This window comes from Trematomus bernacchii, unplaced genomic scaffold (assembly GCF_902827165.1).
Source record: "Trematomus bernacchii unplaced genomic scaffold, fTreBer1.1, whole genome shotgun sequence".
NCBI classification, from domain to species: domain Eukaryota; kingdom Metazoa; phylum Chordata; class Actinopteri; order Perciformes; family Nototheniidae; genus Trematomus; species Trematomus bernacchii.
The window spans coordinates 4517274-4536172 of NW_022987593.1; the positions used below are offsets into that span (position 1 = coordinate 4517274).

The window sequence follows — 18899 nt, forward strand, 5'->3', positions numbered from 1 at the left end:
CTTAGTGTCAGGCACAATGCAACTATCTAGGCACATAAAGATCTTTAAAAGATACTTGCAGTTAATATTTTGTAATGTTGCATTTATGCAGTGGATTTAACAGCTGACATTTTTGAGCACTCAAAAACTGGTCCATCAATCTCATGAACACATTGTGTTTTCTTTTCCACAATTTAAAAATAAGTGTTGTTTCCCTAAATGTTACTTTTCAAAGAGGTGCTCTAAGCATCCACTTTGTCTGCATGCTCATAAGTGCTAACACTACAAACCAGCCCTGTGCACTAGGCCTGTTAAGTGTATTTATTCACATTTTACTGAGAATTTGCTGCATTTAGACATTTGATGTTTGAATGTGTGTATGAGATGGGCCATTTCAGCTCCCAGTACTCCTAACAAACCCTTGATGATTTTATCCAGAGGCAATGTTAGAACAAAACACGACTGACCTAAACCTGACCCCATTTTCAACTCTGCTTCCAGGCATGTGCTTTATTTGCCTCGGTAATAATGATGAATAATACTTAATAGACACATTAAGTGTAAGGGCGCTATAATGTGAGTCAGCAGGTCCTTTTGTTTACATATATTCACATAGATTACCAATAATTAATATACTCACAAAATTGTCTCTCTTTTGGGAGAAAGGAGTTAGTTTATTTTGTGTTGTTGTTGTTATGTTTAAAGATTTGTTTAGGGTCATATTTGCTGCAATACATAATAGTAGGAGAGCTCCCACTTTGACATGCATATTAAGTGCATAAAGCATCTCTGACCCTGTGTCCGCCTGGCCTAGCACGCATGGCTGCCATGTAATATCCTGAGGCAAACAAGCAATGCACATACAAATAGGGTTTAATGTATTACTTGTGACTCTTTGCACCCTCATTGCAGTCTTTATCCTTGAACAACATTTTTTTTAAATACTATGCAAAAAGCGTAACAAAGACTATAAAAATATAAAAATGTTGACGCATGTTTTGTAAATGTTGCATAAGACGGGTGACATGGGCACTGATGCTGGGATAATCAGATATAGTATGCCTGACTCAAGCCTAGTAAAGCAGAACCAGCATCAGAGACGCATATAATAATGTAAAACAGCATCAGTGCTTTATAGTGCACTCATTAGCAGTGACCAGTCAAATAAATTGGAGCATTATTACAGTTATAGTGTCAGTAGGAGTGTTTTTTAAGTTATATGTTTATTATGAATTTGTCCAGAATGCAAAATCAACCAATTCTCAATTTGAAATATTATACTCCTTTAAATGAATAATGTTACCAGTGATTTTTATTTCATTGTTATACAGTAAATTACATCAGCTGACTGCATTACAATGACTATAATAACGTCAACTAAAGCCAGCTACAACATTACAATTTAGATTAGTTTTTCTTTGTAACGTCTCCAATTCACTACATCTCCTATTTGTTTGTTTATTGCTCTATAAAGCAACTTTGGGTATCTAGAAAAGCGCTACATAAATTGAATGTATTACTATTATTATTATTATTATTATTATTTGTATTATTATGTTACAAAGACAGAGCCCATTATTTCTTCATAATGAGTTTACTTTTATACTTCAATGTTTCCAGCCCATTACACACAATTATGTTTAGTTATATTTTTTGTTTATTTCAGATATATTGTCATTTTTCACATACTTTCACCTCTTCAGGACATTACAAATCAAACCATTATTCTGTAATAATCTGAGAAGGAAAGAAATCACTTATAAAAGGTTTGGAACCACTGTTATCCTGCAAAATCTTCCAATTACGAGTTGCCGTGAATGCACCACAAGTGGGCGGGGTCAGTGTTGACCAATAGAATGCAGCAGTCAGAGACACGTTGAACACTTCCTGCAAACAGACATGTCTGCCCCCAGAGCGTAGAGAGAGATATCTTCTTGATTTTACAGAACTGGATTCAACTCGAACAAAATGGTCAGTTTACAAATATAAGCTGACAACTAATCGTTCATATTCCCATCTGTTCTTCTGCTTTTTTATTCTGTAATATATTACTGTCAGCTGGCAGTGGCCCCTCGCTTCGTGGTTGGCAGTCAAACACTAACATGTTGTTAACTCTGTCAGCTGGTTCTCTCTCAGGTTATTTACTTCTCTTGGTTTAACCTCAGGTTGTTACAGATTCCTCCGACTCAGGCACTATCCTTCGTGTCAGAGGGCCGCTGGAGTTTAAATGTCTGCTGGACAGCACAGATGGTATGTTCATGGAGATTTTACTGCACTGTTTTTGAACGTAGTGGATCTCAAATTTGGATATCATAAGGGTTAATGTGATCCTAAGCAAAGTTTGAATAGCATCAATTCAGTCTCTGTCTTAATCACAACTTGCTGTTTCTGTGTTCTTCTCTACTGCTGTATCATTTGTTTCCAAGTCTCCACAACCCAATATGTAACTTTCAGAGGACAACAAGCAGGACCACAACCATGCCTTTTAAATAATAAATATGTAAATGTAGAGATGTTAAATATACCTGAAACAAAACCACAAACTTTCCTGTCCTCAGTGGTTTCTATGGCCCTGTTACAGGTTGTATTTTTTGTAATATGGTGGAGGCAATTCACTAGAACTGATATTATACCAAGTAAAATGTTGAGGGTAAGATTCTAATGGTGCTTATAAGGTAAAGATTAATAAACTTTCAAAAAGTGCGGTCTCACACAAACCTTTACATTTGTTTTAAAATGAACAAAAGGATATAACTCATATATAAAAATACATATGGCAAGAAGAATATTAAATTACCAGCAAAGTGGAATGTATAAACCGTGTAGTATTTGGAAAAGACTAATATTTTCTATGTGTAATTCTTCTTTCAGCACTGCTCATGCAGAAAGTCATCTCGAGAACATTTGCGACGCTTCACTCTCAGGTGAAATCTGAATCCTGTGTCCTGACAGTCTGTGACAGTTCTCTTATTATTTGGCCGAACAAAGGGGTATATGTCACACCTGAAGAATTAACTCCGAACACACTATGTGAAGATATACATCAATGGATTCAGTAAGTTAACTTTTTTTTTAAATAAAAATTCTTTCTCATCTGAAAATGTTTTTTTATTTGGCTGAATTGTGGTTTAATGTTTTTATTTATTTCAGGACTGATGAACAAGAGAGCGCTGGGAAGAGATCCTCTAAAAAGAAAAACAAAAAAAGTTCAGCAGCGGTATGTATTGTAACTGTTTAGTTTATGAAGCTAGTTAGGAGTTGTATTTTGCAGCATGCTGTAAACTGTGCTAATGGGGGGGAAATCGTCACTCCCTCTTGATTATTCTCCCCATGTTAACCACCATATTAGCAATATTTTGTAGATATAGAATATATTTAGTTTTTCTCCCAATTAATTTGACTATTGGAAGGTTTGTTAAATGCCTGAAAAAGTGCCTTGTCACAGTTTGCAGAAATACTTGCATACAAATAATTGATAATGAAGATATTTGCTGATACATTTTTTGTAGGTAATTCAACTATGCCTTACTTGTATGGTGTCTGGGTGTGCTTGAATGTAACTTCAACCTTGTCATTCAGAGTGTCATTAACCTTCGCCTGATGATGGAGGCGACAAAGACAGGCCCTCTTTCAGCACCAATCCTCAGGAGAACACTGCAGAAATCCCACTTCCTGTCTACAACTCTTCCCATGGACTGTGTGGTCCGTACCACCTGCAGCGACACAATCAAAGAGTATGCATTATTTCAAAAGCATTTGATTTGATATCAGTTAAAACATTCTGACACAGTCAGACACTTGACACACCATGAATAGTTGTGCCCACTGTGAACGTTTCTTTCTGTGTTGCAGTGCCTTTGAGCGCCTGTTGGAGGTGCTGACTCATCAGCTGTGTGAGATGGAGAAAGTGACCCTGCAACACATGAAGGGGGCCACACTGCTGGTACCTGAGCCGCTCCACTTCCTCCTTCCAGAACCCAAAGGACTGGTGACCGTGGTTTACCCTGCAGGAGTGCCTGACAGCCAACTAGAGACACATCGTAAGGTAAGACTGAGATTCTCTCAAATAATAACAAACAGGCGACATGTTGTTTCTCTGACTTGTTATAATCTTAACCCCTCTAGCATAGGGCTGCAATTTAGAGTGTTTTTCATCGGACACAATATCTCTGTCATAATAGGAACTGCATCAGCAGTTTGAGCTACCAGATGACTGGCCTTATTTTAGGAGAGCGAATGCCTTCCACTTTTCCAATGAGCCCTACAAAGATGGCTACCTCCGAAATCCTCATATGGTCCTCACACATCCCACGCTGGACAACGGAAAGGTGAGGCACATTACAAATTAAAATCTGTTACATTCTAATTCCCCTTTAGAAGATGGATACTGAAACATACTTTTTATTTTGTGTGTGTGTGTTTTCTCAAGGTGTACTTGGTGCAGGGGGTCTACAGCTATCACCACTACATGCAGGATCATATGGATGACAACGGCTGGGGCTGCGCTTATCGCTCGCTGCAGACTATCTGCTCCTGGTTCACGCAGCAAGGCTACGTAGAGCGAGCCGTGCCCACCCACAGGGAAATCCAACAGGTACAGTAGTGGGGCTTTTACATATCACACAAAATATTAGAAGTGTCCGAAATGGCTGCTCTTAATTGGCTTTCAACTTTCCAGACTTTAGTGGATGTTGGAGACAAACAGGGCTCCTTCGTTGGATCACGGCAGTGGATCGGCTCCATTGAGGTTCAGGTTGTTCTGAACCAGCTGCTGGAGGTCACCTCAAAGATCATGTTTGTGAGGTGTGTTGTGTGAATCCTATGGATAACCCATTGTATGAGGATGTACTTTATTCAACACGACTTGGACTCATCTGATGATAAATGTTTGTACTCTTTAGTCAAGGCTCTGAGTTGGCATCCAAGGGCAGAGAACTGGCCAACCACTTCCTGACTGAAGGGACTCCCATCATGATCGGTAAGCTGGATATCTGAAACATTTCAAAACTTTACATAAACTGATCATGAAAAACTGAAACCATAAAATACTTTGTGTATATATTTCCATATAAATGCAGATCATTTCATCTTTAGCAATATTAACACTGACTCTTTAGCAACATAGAGTTTATAGCTGGTCAAAAAAAGTAATAATTTACCCTAAAATGCCAATTATATGGCTAATTAAATGTAAACTTAAAACCGTTACAGCATTTTCTGTAAAAGAAGAGGATCTTTAAACAACCTTTAAACAATTATAACTCCTACACTTAAAGGTCCCATGTCATGCTTTTCCCGTCCCCTTGTGTGTTATGAAGGTTTTTCTGCATGTAAACGGTCTGCAAAGTCACAAACCCTCAAAGTACACCCTGTAGCGAGTCAAACTCTAACACAGAAAAGACCTGTTTATGCTGCTCCAGAACGCCTCGTTGGAGATTTCTCTTTTTCTTCCTGGGTACAGTGACGTGACCATACCCAAATGGACCAATCCGTGGAGCTCCTCACACACACACACTCTCTCAGTGGCGAAACTGTGACGCGCTGGGGGCGGGGTGCTAGTGGAGCCTCGCAGCGGTGAAACTGTGGCGCGCTTACACTGTAGGTGCGCCGTGTTTGGGGGTGCGGGGGGGGGGGTTGCGGGTGCTAGTGGAGCCTCGCAGATGGGGGTGCTGCAGCCCCCTCAGCACCCCCCCTTCCCGCGTCCATTCGCGATGTCTCGCAGACCCCACGCAGCAAGCAGGAAATGAACCCAGCTCACACTGTCCGCTCCTTGCAGCAGCGAGCCACGCAACGTCCCGCCAACACGGCACCCAGACCCCACGCAGCATTCTCATCTGTTTGTCATTACTGGTGTCATTTTCTGGTTGCTAACGCCATTGTAACACATAATCACTGATGTTCCGCTGTAACGGTGGTGGACTCATCAGAACATAGTGGGCGAGCTGACCAATCAGAGCACAGTGGGCTCACAGGGGGGGGGGGCAGGAGCTCCAACAAGCCGTTTAGGACAGAGAGTGAATACACATACTATACAGAGATGCTGTATGAGAAACCAATGTGAGTTTGGAAAATTGCACAATATAAATCTATTCTAGTATACCTCAACAATGGAAATATGATCAGTATAAATGGCCATGACATGGGACCTTTAAGCAACATTTGATTGTCTGATCTTGTTTTTCATGAGATCATTGCAATGTATTTTTTCACATTATTGTTCCTGTCTTGCAGGTGGGGGAGTGTTAGCTCACACTATTCTAGGTGTGGCATGGAGTGAGACCACTGGACAGATCCGCTATCTTATCCTCGATCCCCATTACACAGGAGCGGAGGACTTACAGGTTATCACAGACAAGGTAACTGTTACAAGCATCTGCACTGGCTGCATTCCTCTCTGTCAAGTACACATTTTCACATAATGTGCTGTATTGATTTTGGTATCTTATCTTTCCCAGGGCTGGTGTGGCTGGAAAGGACCAGATTTTTGGGACCAAACTGCTTATTATAATCTGTGTCTGCCTCAGAGGCCAAAGGTCATCTGAGCTGTCATAGCCTTTCATACGGGCATCATCTAACATTGGTAAAGCATCTGTGAAACTTTAGAGTGACACTATTGTCTGCTACTTTTACAGAAATGTTTCCAGCTTTGCAAGTCATTTCTGTAATGATGTTAAATTGTAATGTAATTAACTTTAATAGCTTTGGTCATATCCTACATAAAGTATTGTCTTAACACGAATGGAAGAATTAAAGATGGATGTAATTTAGTATTGAAACAACAAATTGATTTATATAATGTAATCTGCTTTCTGTACTTGCCATTATATGAAAAAGGCTAGTAAAATATGAATACCATATAGGTTTATTAAATCAGGTATACAATTCATAAAAATCAACAAAGTTGTATCATTTCTTACCAGTGCATAAAACAGTACGCAAATGACTGATTTTATAGATTATTTAACTGTACATAACATTTTGTCATCAGTTTTTCTTAATTCCTTATTTATTTGTTTCTAAGTAATACAAGAGATGATCAACTAATTTATTCATCTGTTTTATTGTTTTTGGCTATCTTTTAAAGCATGCCACATTTTCTTCGATTCTAGCTTCACATTTGATACCTTGAAGATTCTCTACTTTACTTTTGAATTACATAAGATAATAGTTATTTGTCAGCCCTATTACAGACAACCAAATAATGCATGCCTAAAACAAATATCTGTTTTTCTATGGACACCTAAATTGAAGGATTATTGTTTTGTATTAATTAGTGAAATAAATGAAATATCTTTGCTAGTGAATATATTGCAGTGAAATTACACTAATCCTCATTTAGCTGAGGACCTTCTGGAAACATTAAGGACCCCCAGGCGCCCTTGGTCTTATTCTAAGAACAACTTGAGTAGAGAAGAAGCTGTGCCTGAATGCAGCATGTCTGACACAGCCCATTATTAGAAAACAATCAGTCCCTGTAATTGAGTTTTCATAACCAGCCAGTTGTCAGAGTCAAATGGATGCTTTCCTCTTCTCAACAGTACATAATAAAATGTTGAATTTTCTTTAAAATCTGTTGAGCGTAGACCAGACAGTTCATTTTTCAGAGATGTATTGTCACTCTTTGTGATTTCTTCTCCATTGGCTGATTGTAGTACGGGACGCCACAGAATGAACCCCCTTTCAATTCCCATCTCTACCCATCCTGCATAGGCATGTAAATTCTATGACAGTGACCAGACACAGGTTTATACGATAGATTCACCCAAGTCCTATTGTGCTAGGATATTGGAATTTCATTAGTGTGTGTCACTTCTAGCTCTAACAATGTTATTAAGAGAAAACCCGTGACAAATTATAATGTCAGGGGACGCGCCTTCAGATAATCCCCTTTCTTGTTAATGGGTATGCACTAGGGGGAGCAGTTACTTTGGCATAATAGATTTCCAAGGAAAAACTAGATGACCTCTTGTCTGTTCCACTACTTGTTCTGATTCTAGATATGTTTAAGTAGTTTAAACCTTTAGATGACAGAGAAATCACTGCTGTGTTTTTTTTTTTTTTAATGTGGTTACTCCTTAAAATAGTGTCCTCTGTATACTGTGCTTTCGAGTTGCTTAGTTTACCAGATACTTTTGAATGTATACCTTTTAAACTTTGTATTGCCAAGTAGACTTAAACAAATGTTTTGTCTTGGTGGTTTGGTAAATAAAAAATAATCAGCTAAATTAAAGAAACATAAATATAGTCTAGAACATTGTACAGTAAAAATATGAAAGAAAAATTGTATATATATAAATTACATTTCATTTAGCTGACGCTTTTATCCAAAGCGACTTACAAATTAGTGTTTGGATATTGTGCTACAGATATCATTACAAAGAAAACTGTATATGCTGGGTTTATATAGAGTGTATATAGAATTTGCTAAAAAGAAAACAAGTTTGAAACATACATTTTCAGGCGTTTCACCACTAAAAACAAACTAACAAAAGTATTTAAAGGTAAACTCCCCAAAAAAGAGTTGTCTTTTCATCTGTGGTGAAAGAAGTACAAAATACATTTAATGCATTTCCTAGTCTTTATACCAATAAAAAACATGATTCCAACCAAATACAGAAGCACGTTTAATAATTATGCCCAGCGTGATTCATTCCATCATACTTTTCTATATTTGAAAAAAAATAAAGGAACTCAAATCTCTGTGTGAGAAATCTCTTTAAAATAGACTACCTTTTTGGTTTTTTTCTCCTTTATTTATTCAAGAGCATATATGAACATGATATATATTGTATACAAACAATTAAAACCAGGGATAGCCCTATAAAGTAATACAAATTACATAAAAGAAAGAAAGAAAAGAAAGAAAACTTAAAAAAAAAACGTACTGCAGACCGTTGCACGAGAGCAGTCGTTGCCAGGAAGTGACGTTGCCTGGTTACTAGGCACCATGTCCCGCTGACAGCAGCCAGCTGAAGCACGCTAACGAAGATTTGTTTTTAATGCGGTTTTGCGTTTAATTCGTTTGTCTCCTAATCTCTAACGAGGTTAATGCAACTGTAACACGAACCCCTTTTTACCGGGCGACCCTTTACCAGGTAAGATGCGGTTTGTCATACAGCTAAAGTTAGCTAACACGTATACTATCCATAGTTTGACTATTAGCTACATAAATTAGCATCACACTTGGAACGTACCGTGATGTGTTGCAGGTTTAAAACATGCGTTTCCATGGTGGATAATAGATTTACGGTGTAAAGTGTAGTTTGTTACAGTACCTTAACCTCAGTCTTTCTCCAAATATGCCACACCATGCAAGTAACATGCACATGTGTTTGCAAGTTTTAGCTACAACCTTAACTACAAGTCGTGAGTAGTATTTGTTTTAAATGTTTGCTGAATCTTTAATGCATCTTTTAGAGTTGTTTGTTCTGAGATGTATTAATCCATTGTTTTGCATTTATGGTTTGTCAATAAGAAATGTTTTGAAACCTGCTATATAGATAGATTTACTGTATAATCCAATACAACAAATAGCATCACGTCTGAATTGCCTTTTTTCTAATGTCAGTTTAATTTATTATTGTATTTATTGGTCAAGGGCTACATACAACAGCATAAGGAGGGGAGATGCATTGTACCAGATTTAGCAACTAGCTCCTTGCCAGTCCCTTGGCAGCTTGAAACGTAGACAACAAATACAATGCAATACATGAAATACTAACATCATGCACTACCTTACAGGTTCAGTTTGTTGGGGAGGACTGCCATGTTGAGCCCCGGTGAACTAGAAGGTGAAGTGGACCATTCGTTTTTCGACAGTGATGGTGAAGATACTAGTGCCAGCAAAGATGGAGGGGAAAAGTTGGAGAAAGGCGGGAAGGCTGAAAAGGAGGGCCCACCAGCACACGAGAGGCTACAACCAAACCCAATTGAAAATACAAAAGTCAGTGGGTCCCAAAAGACTGATGGGACCAGAAAACATCTGGAGATAGACGACAACAACACTAGCAGCAGAGATGAGAGAAAAGAAAACAGCTCTCATTTAAAGGGAGAAGATAAAAGCATGGAATCCAGGATATCATTGGATAAAGTACTCAATGGCAGTAAGTCCTCAAAAAGGCGTACATCCCCTACTTTCAGTGAAAGTAGTGCAGGTGCAGACTCAGAGAGCTCCTCTAGAAGTAGCAGTAGGAGAAGCAGTCCAGATTCACACACCCTTCCCAGGCCCAACAAAACACCTGCAGTAGGTAAGACCAGAGGGGGCTCAGCAGGATCTCAGGGTGGCCGTACAGAGGGTACAGTGACAAATGTTAGCCGCCTCTCCTCTCCTGACACCAGCCCTCTCCAGTCGCTGGACCTGAATCACACAGAGGGATGCCTTAAAGAGCAGCGGCAGGAGGAGAGGGTGCCCTCCAGTGGCCTAAGCGACATGCACCAGGATGTGGACGAGTGTGAGTAAACATGTTTGCTGTGCTCTTTAACACTGCTCAGGCTTTTTTTGTTTGTATTTCCCTTTTTAAATTAAGCAATATCTACCTACCTCAAGGCCAAAAACTAACAATTAGTTGTTTGGCCCATAACATTTTAGAAAATAGAAAGAAATGTTCATCCCAGTTTCAAAGAGTCCAATGTGTTATCTTTAAATATCTTGTTTGGCATTGCAAGACCTAAAGATTCTCAGTTTAATATGCTTTATAACAGAGAAACTCAGGAAAGTGTTCATTTGAGAGGCTTAAAACCACATTATCTGACATTTTTGCAAGAAAAAAAGGCTAGTAAAATTACTTTGATGACAAGTGACAAATGACAAAGTACTTAAATAACACTTCTAGTGACACCTTATTGCTAGTAAGCGCCTTAGTGTGGACAGGATTTTTGAGCAGTTCATAAAATAAGTGAATAATGTTTCTCAAGTAGTTTGATTCAAATAAGTTTCAAAGACCAAAGAGGTGAACTATGTCAGACTATGTACAGTATAACATTGTTGCTACTCTCAGATTTGGTAATCTTTACTTCTTATTTATAACATAACAGAAATAGGTTTATACTTAACATCAAGAGACTATATTTCCTCACACCTAACATCTGGAATAATTTGCACTAAGCATGCTTAGTATTATACTGTATTACCTGTTATAATACTTTAATCATTAGACATTTTGAAATGTTGTTTCAGTTATTCAAAATGTCTATACAAATATACAACCCTTTGAATTATGCTATAGAAATGTGGCTTTTTTTTAAAGGTTTGAAGATTCAGTTTTTCAGTGTAGTTTATTTGTAACCCGCACCTGGTTCACCTTTGATTAAAAAACGATTAAAACATTGCATAAAGCATAACATTAAAAACATTGAATAAAACATTTTAAAATGCAGATTAAGAAACTGTAACAGTTGTTCTTTTCACTGATCAGGCTCCCTCAGGACAGACAGCCATCTTGAAGGTGAACTGGTCTTCCGCCATCCTGGACGGAGAATCAGGAAGAACTACTCATTCAGCAATGATGAGGCTCAACGCATAGAACGGGAGAACCATCGTCTTCTTCGGGAGATCTCGCGCCATTCTCCAGCACCAAGACCAGGAAGCAGCGCGAGGAAGAAAATCCATCCGGCCAGCAAGTCGCCGTTTATCCGACTCTCTCACAGCGCACTGAACAGGCAGCGGGAACAGCAGCGCATCGAGAGGGACAACCTGGTGAGTTCTGCTTCTGGGGGTCAATACTCATTTCAATATTTACAATAACACTAAACCCTAAACATTAGTTTAAATGGCAAGGCAAGCTTCTTCTTTTTTGCTTTTCAAGATAAATTATTCAGTGCTCTTTAAAGTAAAGTTAGTTTTGAAAGAACGTTCTCTTTAGGTCGGTGGTTTTATTATCTGTAGATCAGTGTTGTTGACGTTCACCTCATGCTCACAATGTTACAACATATATGTAATGAGATATACATCATAATTTGGTTTATCAGATTCTCCTGTACCAGGTAAGTAGCACAATATGTTTTAAAGTTCATTACAACCTCATTCGCTGTATACACTCTTGCTTTTGTCTTGAGCAGTGTGAATACAAAAATGAAAACAAATCATTGTGGTGAATTAAAACAATTCTGAAATAAAAATGTAAAATGCTTTAGTATCTGTTGGTAGGTTACATTGGCGCTGTTGTGTTTCTTGAAAAACAAATCCAGATTTTTCATTTAAAACATACCGTCTATCCAAAGTGGATGTTCTCAACTGTTCATTCATTGCTGTCAATAAGAACATACTGCGGTTCATTTCTTAAATGATCTATTGCTAATTTCCATAACACCCCACAATTAATCTATTACAGCATCTTTACACATTTTGTAAGACTCAACTCAGTACATTTTATTTTTGAATGAATTATTTGACAGTACTGTACATGATGCACTAATTGAAATAATAAATATGTATTCTAAACTACTGTAGAAGCAGAAAGGAAAACCTTTAGAATCTGCAGGTTGAAGTTCAAGTCATTATTCACAAGCATAAAATTGAGTACCATATTGTTGTACCTTTTAGCCTAAGTGGATGTCTGTTACATCATTATTTTAATGCATTCTCTTCTCCTGAAGTTTATATTATTTTAAAGATTCTAGTTAGTTAGGGTGAGTTAGTGTCGGGGTAAGAGTGCCACCCCCCTGAAAGAAGACACTGATGGACTGGGACAGATGGCAGCAGGTGGCAGGCCGGCAGCGCCTCACACTGACATTAAAAGACGGTTCAGCCTCTGCAGCTTTGGCCTTTCACTACACAGTCTGCGCTCTCACCCCATAAATGACCTGCTTAACCACATTGTGATAGAAGCAAACCAGCTGCAGTGTTCAGATCATTCTGAGACTTATAATTGACATCAAGCACTGTGTTATCGTCTGCTCTGACAAGTGTAGGCTGAACACTAGCATTATTTTCTTCACTTGTGGTTCATGCTATTATTATTATTATTAGTTTGAGATCTCCCATATTGCTGAGTGATGTTTTATCAGGGAATGTACTCCAGTCATTTTCAGGACAGACAGTTCTTTCCCTTGCGTCCATGTCTCAACGTTGTCAGAAGTGCTTTTCGCCTTCTCTATTCTTAGAGTGAAGTAACTAAATCTGCACTGTATTAAGTGTATCCACCCTACCCCACACATCAAGTAAGACGCCACGTTTGTCCTGCACAATTCAAACTGGTTCAAGTTTGTTCAAATTCACAATATATCCTCAAACAAGTGATTGATTTAGTGACCAGTCTGTCTTCACTTTTGCATTTTTATCACCTCAGGTGGACTTTGTAAACTTTGTTAGCTGTGTTGCTTCATGTGGAGTTTTTGCTGACTGAGAGATTTCTGCACAGCATGCACGTGGGAGGGTGACTGCACGTATGACATTCAGCCACTTGCCCACACTGTTTTGCATCATGCTGTTTGATTGTGTTTGCTATGAAGTACCAGATATTTTTCTATGATCATATCATGCTTGGGATATGCAAAATAAATAAACCCTTCATAAATGTGGTTTGAAGTTATGTTTGTTAAAAGACAAAACAAATGTGATTACATTTGGGCAAATATATCAAATGCTACAACATGTTTTATCGTTCACATAAAAGTCCTGCTGCGTTTTATGCATTTGTTCGAACAAAATACTTAGAGGGTCTCTTCATCCTTTTTTAATTATACAAAATGTAATTGTGTTTAATTATGTATAATAAAGCACTTCACAGTAATGAATACAAATATTGTCAACACAATGTTGACAATATTTCTTACTGCACATATTTTACATTCTATAACTTATTGCATTCTATTTCAATATAAATTGCTGCTTTATTTTATTGCTATCTTACTATATTTGTATTACAGTATTCTTAATATAGTTCACTATCTGTGTTCTTTTTTACATTTTTGTTTTTTAATTTGTGTGTATGCACCACGACACCTAGTCAAATTCCTCGTACGTGTGAACCTACCTGGTAATAAACCCGTTTCTGATTCTGATTCTGATTCCTTACAAAAACGAAACCACATTTACATATGCTGAAATCTTTCCAAAGTGAACCTGTCTGATATCCTGAAGTACCCACGTTAAACCTAATTGTTTTACCAGTTTGCCAAGATAATGACAATGTACTGCATGTATGAATCACCACCTTCCAGGTAACTAATGTCATTGTGTTTTGGTTCAGGCTCTCCTGAAGAGGCTGCAGATCGCCAAGCCGACGCCTGGCCTGAAACGCTCAGAACAACTGCAGGACTTCCAGCGACAAGCCGCATACTTCGGAGCTTCATCATACCCAATGTCCACCAACAAGAAAAAGAAGTCTCCCAGCAAGACGCCCTCAGGTAGGTAATGTTAATCCAGATCTGCCTTTTACTGCTTTTAAAGATGATATGTTAGATACCTTAAACAGGATAAGAACATGGTGATTGAGTACCTGCTCATACAAGGTCCGCAAACAGATATAAAACAGTTTAAATAACAATGATGTGCCTTATTGGCCATATTAGGACTACCTATTGTACAGTATCTAAAACACGAGGGCTAGGAGATGTTTTTATCACTTAAAGACAGACACACTCGTGAGGAAGCTGCACACCATAAACACACCTTTGCTGCCACTGAGTGTTTTAATCCCACAAGAGCAGTTTGACACCAGCAGGAGTGGTTTTGTAGCAGCCTGCTGGCGTTTGCATGTGATGATCTAATCAAGGTAAACAAAGAGGATCAGCATGTGGCACTGCGCTGCGAGGCTTCTCCTAGAATGAAAGCTGCAGATGTATGGCGCATGTCTGCTGCTGCCTTCAGATAGCTGCAGAGATTTAATTAACAGAAGAAGAATTTCAGACATTAAAAAGCAGCTGATGAGTGACTCTGGTAAGAATCACCCATTTATACATATCTAATAACAGATTAATTTATAATGCTATTTTCATAGAAAACGTATTTGAGTATCTGTTAATACTTTTTCCTGTTTCTTCAAATTGTGTTAACATTAAATCCTTGTTGGGTTCATGTGTCCAACTTTAAATCATCATCAGCTTGCTTTCTTTACAGACTCTGATAAACATGTTTGTGCTTGTGCGTGTTTACCTGTACTGCAACCGATCGTTTTGGCCCTTTATGGATGAAATTATCAAATATCTGTTTTTCTCTACAGAAATTTGGACTCAAAATGTCTTCTGATTTCGTTATGAATCGGTAAATCTAAAATCTGCAAATATTGTTCTGTATTTCACAGCAGCAGGACCCAGGCCGGGCAGTTCAGCCCCCCACAGCTCCAGTGCAGCTTCCCCCTCACCTGACCCTGGTGATACACCCGTACCCCGGACAAAGAGAACGAGTGCAGCCAAACCAGAACACAGCCATGATGAAAAATAAACTTGTTTTCCAGTGAGTGATGATGCCATTTCATCTGTATTTCTTCCTTTCCCACTTTTGTTCATATTTGTACAGTTTATGATGCACATAAGAATAATTAAATATTTATTTGAAATATTATTTGGTGTTATGTATATTGTGTGCCTTCAAAAACTAAGCTGGTTGATCGAGCAATTAGTTTCCAACTTTAAATTGGGGAATAATGGACCAAAACAATTATATTCTCGTTTCCTAAAACGTACCTGTACAAACTGATCCCATGTGGCAAAATTGAAACAAACAATAGGCTTTTAGATTGGTTGTAGATGAAACTACTCCAAATATTTCTGTGGTACTCTTGATATTATAAAAAAGTTCTCAAAAAAAAAACAATAATGCTGTGGTACAAACCTTTCAGGTGGTTAATATTGTTTTCTTCTGGTGATGTATTAGCAGATGTTTGCTTTGTCTACCAAAAGTGCAATTACTTTCCAATTTAAAGATTGTGGATATTTTTTTGATGATGGCTAAATTGTATTTAGCTGTTTTATTCTCAGGGATCTGTTATTATACATGATGGCACACTGTCATGGCTTATTGAGTCACAGGGCCATTGTTATTGTCATTAATTAAGGCTGTACTTGTTCTGCTATATGTCAAATGGCCTGCTCTGAAAAGTTCCTATTTAACTGATGGTGGTTTGCTGCGAAAACAGAACAAGCATCACAAATACTGGAATATTAGACTAATACATCTTTATTATTAATAAAATATTAGGTGAGGTTGAATTCATGGGTCAGAGGGGTCACAACATAACAACACGTGGACCTCAGCAACTGAAACACTGACTTCTGTCACACTGAAAGGCAGTCTGTGCGTTGTAGATGGGATATATACAGATTTCTGAGGAGGCATGTTAACCCAGGTCAACAGTTTACCTGTACATGCCTATACATTGTAATTCACCACAAGATGTTGTCACTCGATTACAAGAAATAAGACCTTAACAAAGTGAAGGGTTTCCTTGGGGACTGGGAGAAGTCTCTTATGTGTACTTCTTGATCTCATCGTACAGCACCAACACAAAGGCACCACCCATGCCTCTGATCACGTTGGACCAGGCTCCCTTGAAGAAGGCTTTTCCTCCCTCATCCTTCAGGATCTTCCTCCAGCAGTCCATTGTGCCCGTGTACATGATGTCAGCTGTGGAAATGGAGACATGGTAGTGAAACATTATGCGGGTGCATGCGTAAATTGCGCCACACTAACCATATCCATCTTTCTGAGAACATTGTTCTACATGCACGAGTGACACCTCACCTCCTTTGCGTCCAGACTGCATCATCATACGACGTCTGACGGTGTCGAGGGGGTATGAGATGATGCCAGCTGCAGCGGTGACAGTCTGGGCGATCGCCCAGGTGACGATGATGTGCGTGTTCTTGGGATCTGGCAGCATACCTGTATGAGGGGAGATTAAAGTTACAAACTCATCCCGAAATACAAAATATACACTCGTTAAAAACCTTATTTAAGTCAGGTTTTCGCACCTTTAGCTGTGTCAAAGCATCCGAAGTATGCGGCTCTGTAGATGATAATGCCCTGCACTGACACGTTGAATCCGAGGTAAAGTCCTTTGAAGCCATCGCTTTTGAAGACCTTGCTGAGGCAGTTTCCAAGACCGGTGAACTCTCTCCCAGCCGGGCCCTTGCCGATGTCGGCAGCGAGTCTTGTTCTGGCGAAGTCGAGAGGGTAGACGAAGCAGAGCGAAGTCGCGCCGGCGGCACCGCCAGATGCCAGATTGCCAGCGAAGTAGCGCCAGAACTGTGTTTTTTGATCCACACCACCGAGGAAGACCTTCTTGTACTTGTCTTTGAAGGCGAAGTTCAGGGCTTGGGTGGGGAAGTAACGGATGACGTTGGCCAGGTTGCCTCTCCAGAAGGAAATGAAGCCTTGTTCCTGTGGGATCCTTCTGAGACAGTCCATGATCCCCTTGTACTGCATATCTGCGGTAATCTGTTTGCTGGCATGCTGGACCTAAAGGAAAAGACAATGAATCAGAATCAGAATCAGAATACCTTTATTAGTCCCACAGAGGGGACATTTGCAGCAGGAAAGAGCCACAGACAGCTTAATGTTACCTATGTTAAGAAAAAAGTACTAAGTTATGATATAATAAAAATATAATATAAAAAATAAAAGTAAAAGAAAAATACTTTCCAAAATACAAATCCTGTAACAGTTTTTAGGATTTAGCAGCCAGGTATATATTACACGGTTATTAATGGCATATGTATATAATGTATATATTGCACATAGCACATATTGCACATAGTATGATGGTATTTAACTGCAGCAAGTTACACAATTTACAAGATACAAAAAATCCCATTGAAAATCTGATTCATTCTCCTGTTTAAATGTGCCTAAAGGAACGTTGTCACACTCCACTTTAACAACAGAATAAATAGTATTGTATTCCAATTAAAATACTTTATTGTATTAACATAATCTTAGTCGGCCAGGCTTTAATGTGTGTAGTTGTATGCCTAGAAGCCTACATGAATGCATGCTCCTGTCATTTGAGAATCAGCTGTGTATTACATTACATAGTTCAAGTTAAATTTAGCAATACAATTTAAATAAATATTACTGAGCTAGTCTGTTACATTAAAGTGATAATTACCCTACTAAACGCACCAATAGCTCATAAACTACTATTATGGCCATTTTATTGACACATTTTAGAAGTTGTCATTGGCATCATGGCACAGCAACGTTGCGAAGTCTTGTCCGTAAACCATCTTCACACTGAGCCAGAGGCTCTCACGTGCCCCTTAACTTTACGCACCAGACCAGATTAAATTACAAAGTGCATAGTTGGACTTTTTTTCCATTCAAACTTTTCTAAATGTACATTTTTCGCGTTTGGTTTATCAGTAATGTCATATTTACGCACACTTTACGCACACAAGATTGAGGATGCGGGCATGCTTTGGGCATTTGTTGGTTAAATTATTTTACCTGCAGCAACAACTTGACTCTCTCAATGGGAGCTACAGCTGTTTTGGAGATGGCAGCGGCCACGCCACCGGCCAAAAAGTCCTTCATGAAACTTATCACAGCGTCCGACATGGTTGGATCTTTCCTGGGCAGATATGAGACTGAAACTTCTTCGAGGTCCTCAAGGAAACCCAACGCCCCTCAAAGTGGACGAGGCCTCCTCATCTTCCCTTATATATGGGGGCCATTTATCGCGAGAATTTTGAGTGATGGATATGCATTAAGTCAAATAGTTGGACGAGGCAGAATACATTTCCGAGGTTAAAGTTCAAGACGTCGGCCATGATGCCGAAATCAAGAAATGGAAAATCTGGGGACGTTTAAAGGACACAATATGTGGAATTTGATTATTCTTAAAACATAGATGTATTAGTTATCTAATCGAATGCTAATTAAAGTAAAGTATTCTAATGTCATTTCTGCTGGCCACATCTTTTTAATCTATCCAATCGTTTACTTGTGGGTCAGTTCGGTTTCTAGAAGCCTTACAATAAAT

The 18899-nt window shown here is 38.7% G+C and overlaps 3 protein-coding genes across 4 annotated transcripts; 2 read left to right on the plus strand and 1 right to left on the minus strand.

Annotated features, from left to right (window-relative positions):
* Window positions 1-1842: 1842 nt before the first annotated feature.
* Window positions 1843-7283, plus strand: LOC117482411 (ufm1-specific protease 2-like). Its single transcript, XM_034130531.1, has 12 exons — window positions 1843-1950; window positions 2145-2229; window positions 2851-3034; window positions 3130-3196; window positions 3559-3713; window positions 3832-4024; window positions 4161-4307; window positions 4409-4573; window positions 4658-4782; window positions 4881-4957; window positions 6211-6335; window positions 6435-7283. The coding sequence occupies exons 1-12, from the start codon at window positions 1948-1950 to the stop codon at window positions 6519-6521; spliced, it is 1413 nt and encodes a 470-aa protein (XP_033986422.1). The 5' UTR covers window positions 1843-1947; the 3' UTR covers window positions 6522-7283.
* A 1610-nt stretch (window positions 7284-8893) lies between these two features.
* On the plus strand, window positions 8894-15481 carry cfap97 (cilia and flagella associated protein 97). Of its 2 annotated transcripts, none has more exons than XM_034130227.1 (5): window positions 8894-9074; window positions 9721-10430; window positions 11394-11674; window positions 14169-14325; window positions 15222-15481. In XM_034130227.1, exons 2-5 carry the CDS (start codon window positions 9746-9748, stop codon window positions 15359-15361), a joined length of 1263 nt encoding a protein of 420 aa, XP_033986118.1. In that variant the 5' UTR covers window positions 8894-9074; window positions 9721-9745; the 3' UTR covers window positions 15362-15481. The 2 variants fall into 2 exon arrangements, with proteins under 2 accessions (XP_033986118.1, XP_033986119.1); XM_034130228.1 differs by having other exon boundaries at window positions 14169-14329; window positions 15222-15400.
* A 600-nt stretch (window positions 15482-16081) lies between these two features.
* Window positions 16082-18550, minus strand: slc25a4 (solute carrier family 25 member 4). Its single transcript, XM_034129285.1, has 4 exons — window positions 18365-18550; window positions 16891-17377; window positions 16661-16801; window positions 16082-16543 (listed from the first exon to the last, which is right to left on the minus strand). Exons 1-4 carry the CDS (start codon window positions 18473-18475, stop codon window positions 16386-16388), a joined length of 897 nt encoding a protein of 298 aa, XP_033985176.1. The 5' UTR covers window positions 18476-18550; the 3' UTR covers window positions 16082-16385.
* Window positions 18551-18899: the final 349 nt, after the last annotated feature.

What these genes read in the sequence shown, in the direction of transcription:
- slc25a4 (XM_034129285.1), bottom strand. Translation starts at nt 18,475, where the DNA reads ATGTCGGACGCTGTGATAAGTTTCATGAAGGACTTTTTGGCCGGTGGC. An exon ending in GAGTCAAGTTGTTGCTGCAG is followed by an intron (nt 17,378 to 18,364) that starts GTAAAATAATTT and finishes CTTTTCCTTTAG; the next exon opens with GTCCAGCATGCCAGCAAACA. An exon ending in ATGCTTTGACACAGCTAAAG is followed by an intron (nt 16,802 to 16,890) that starts GTGCGAAAACCT and finishes CCCCTCATACAG; the next exon opens with GTATGCTGCCAGATCCCAAG.
- cfap97 (XM_034130227.1), top strand. Translation starts at nt 9,746, where the DNA reads ATGTTGAGCCCCGGTGAACTAGAAGGTGAAGTGGACCATTCGTTTTTC. An exon ending in GCATCGAGAGGGACAACCTG is followed by an intron (nt 11,675 to 14,168) that starts GTGAGTTCTGCT and finishes GTTTTGGTTCAG; the next exon opens with GCTCTCCTGAAGAGGCTGCA. An exon ending in TCCCAGCAAGACGCCCTCAG is followed by an intron (nt 14,326 to 15,221) that starts GTAGGTAATGTT and finishes TGTATTTCACAG; the next exon opens with CAGCAGGACCCAGGCCGGGC.
- LOC117482411 (XM_034130531.1), top strand. An exon ending in CCCACAGGGAAATCCAACAG is followed by an intron (nt 4,574 to 4,657) that starts GTACAGTAGTGG and finishes TCAACTTTCCAG; the next exon opens with ACTTTAGTGGATGTTGGAGA. An exon ending in TCAAAGATCATGTTTGTGAG is followed by an intron (nt 4,783 to 4,880) that starts GTGTGTTGTGTG and finishes TGTACTCTTTAG; the next exon opens with TCAAGGCTCTGAGTTGGCAT.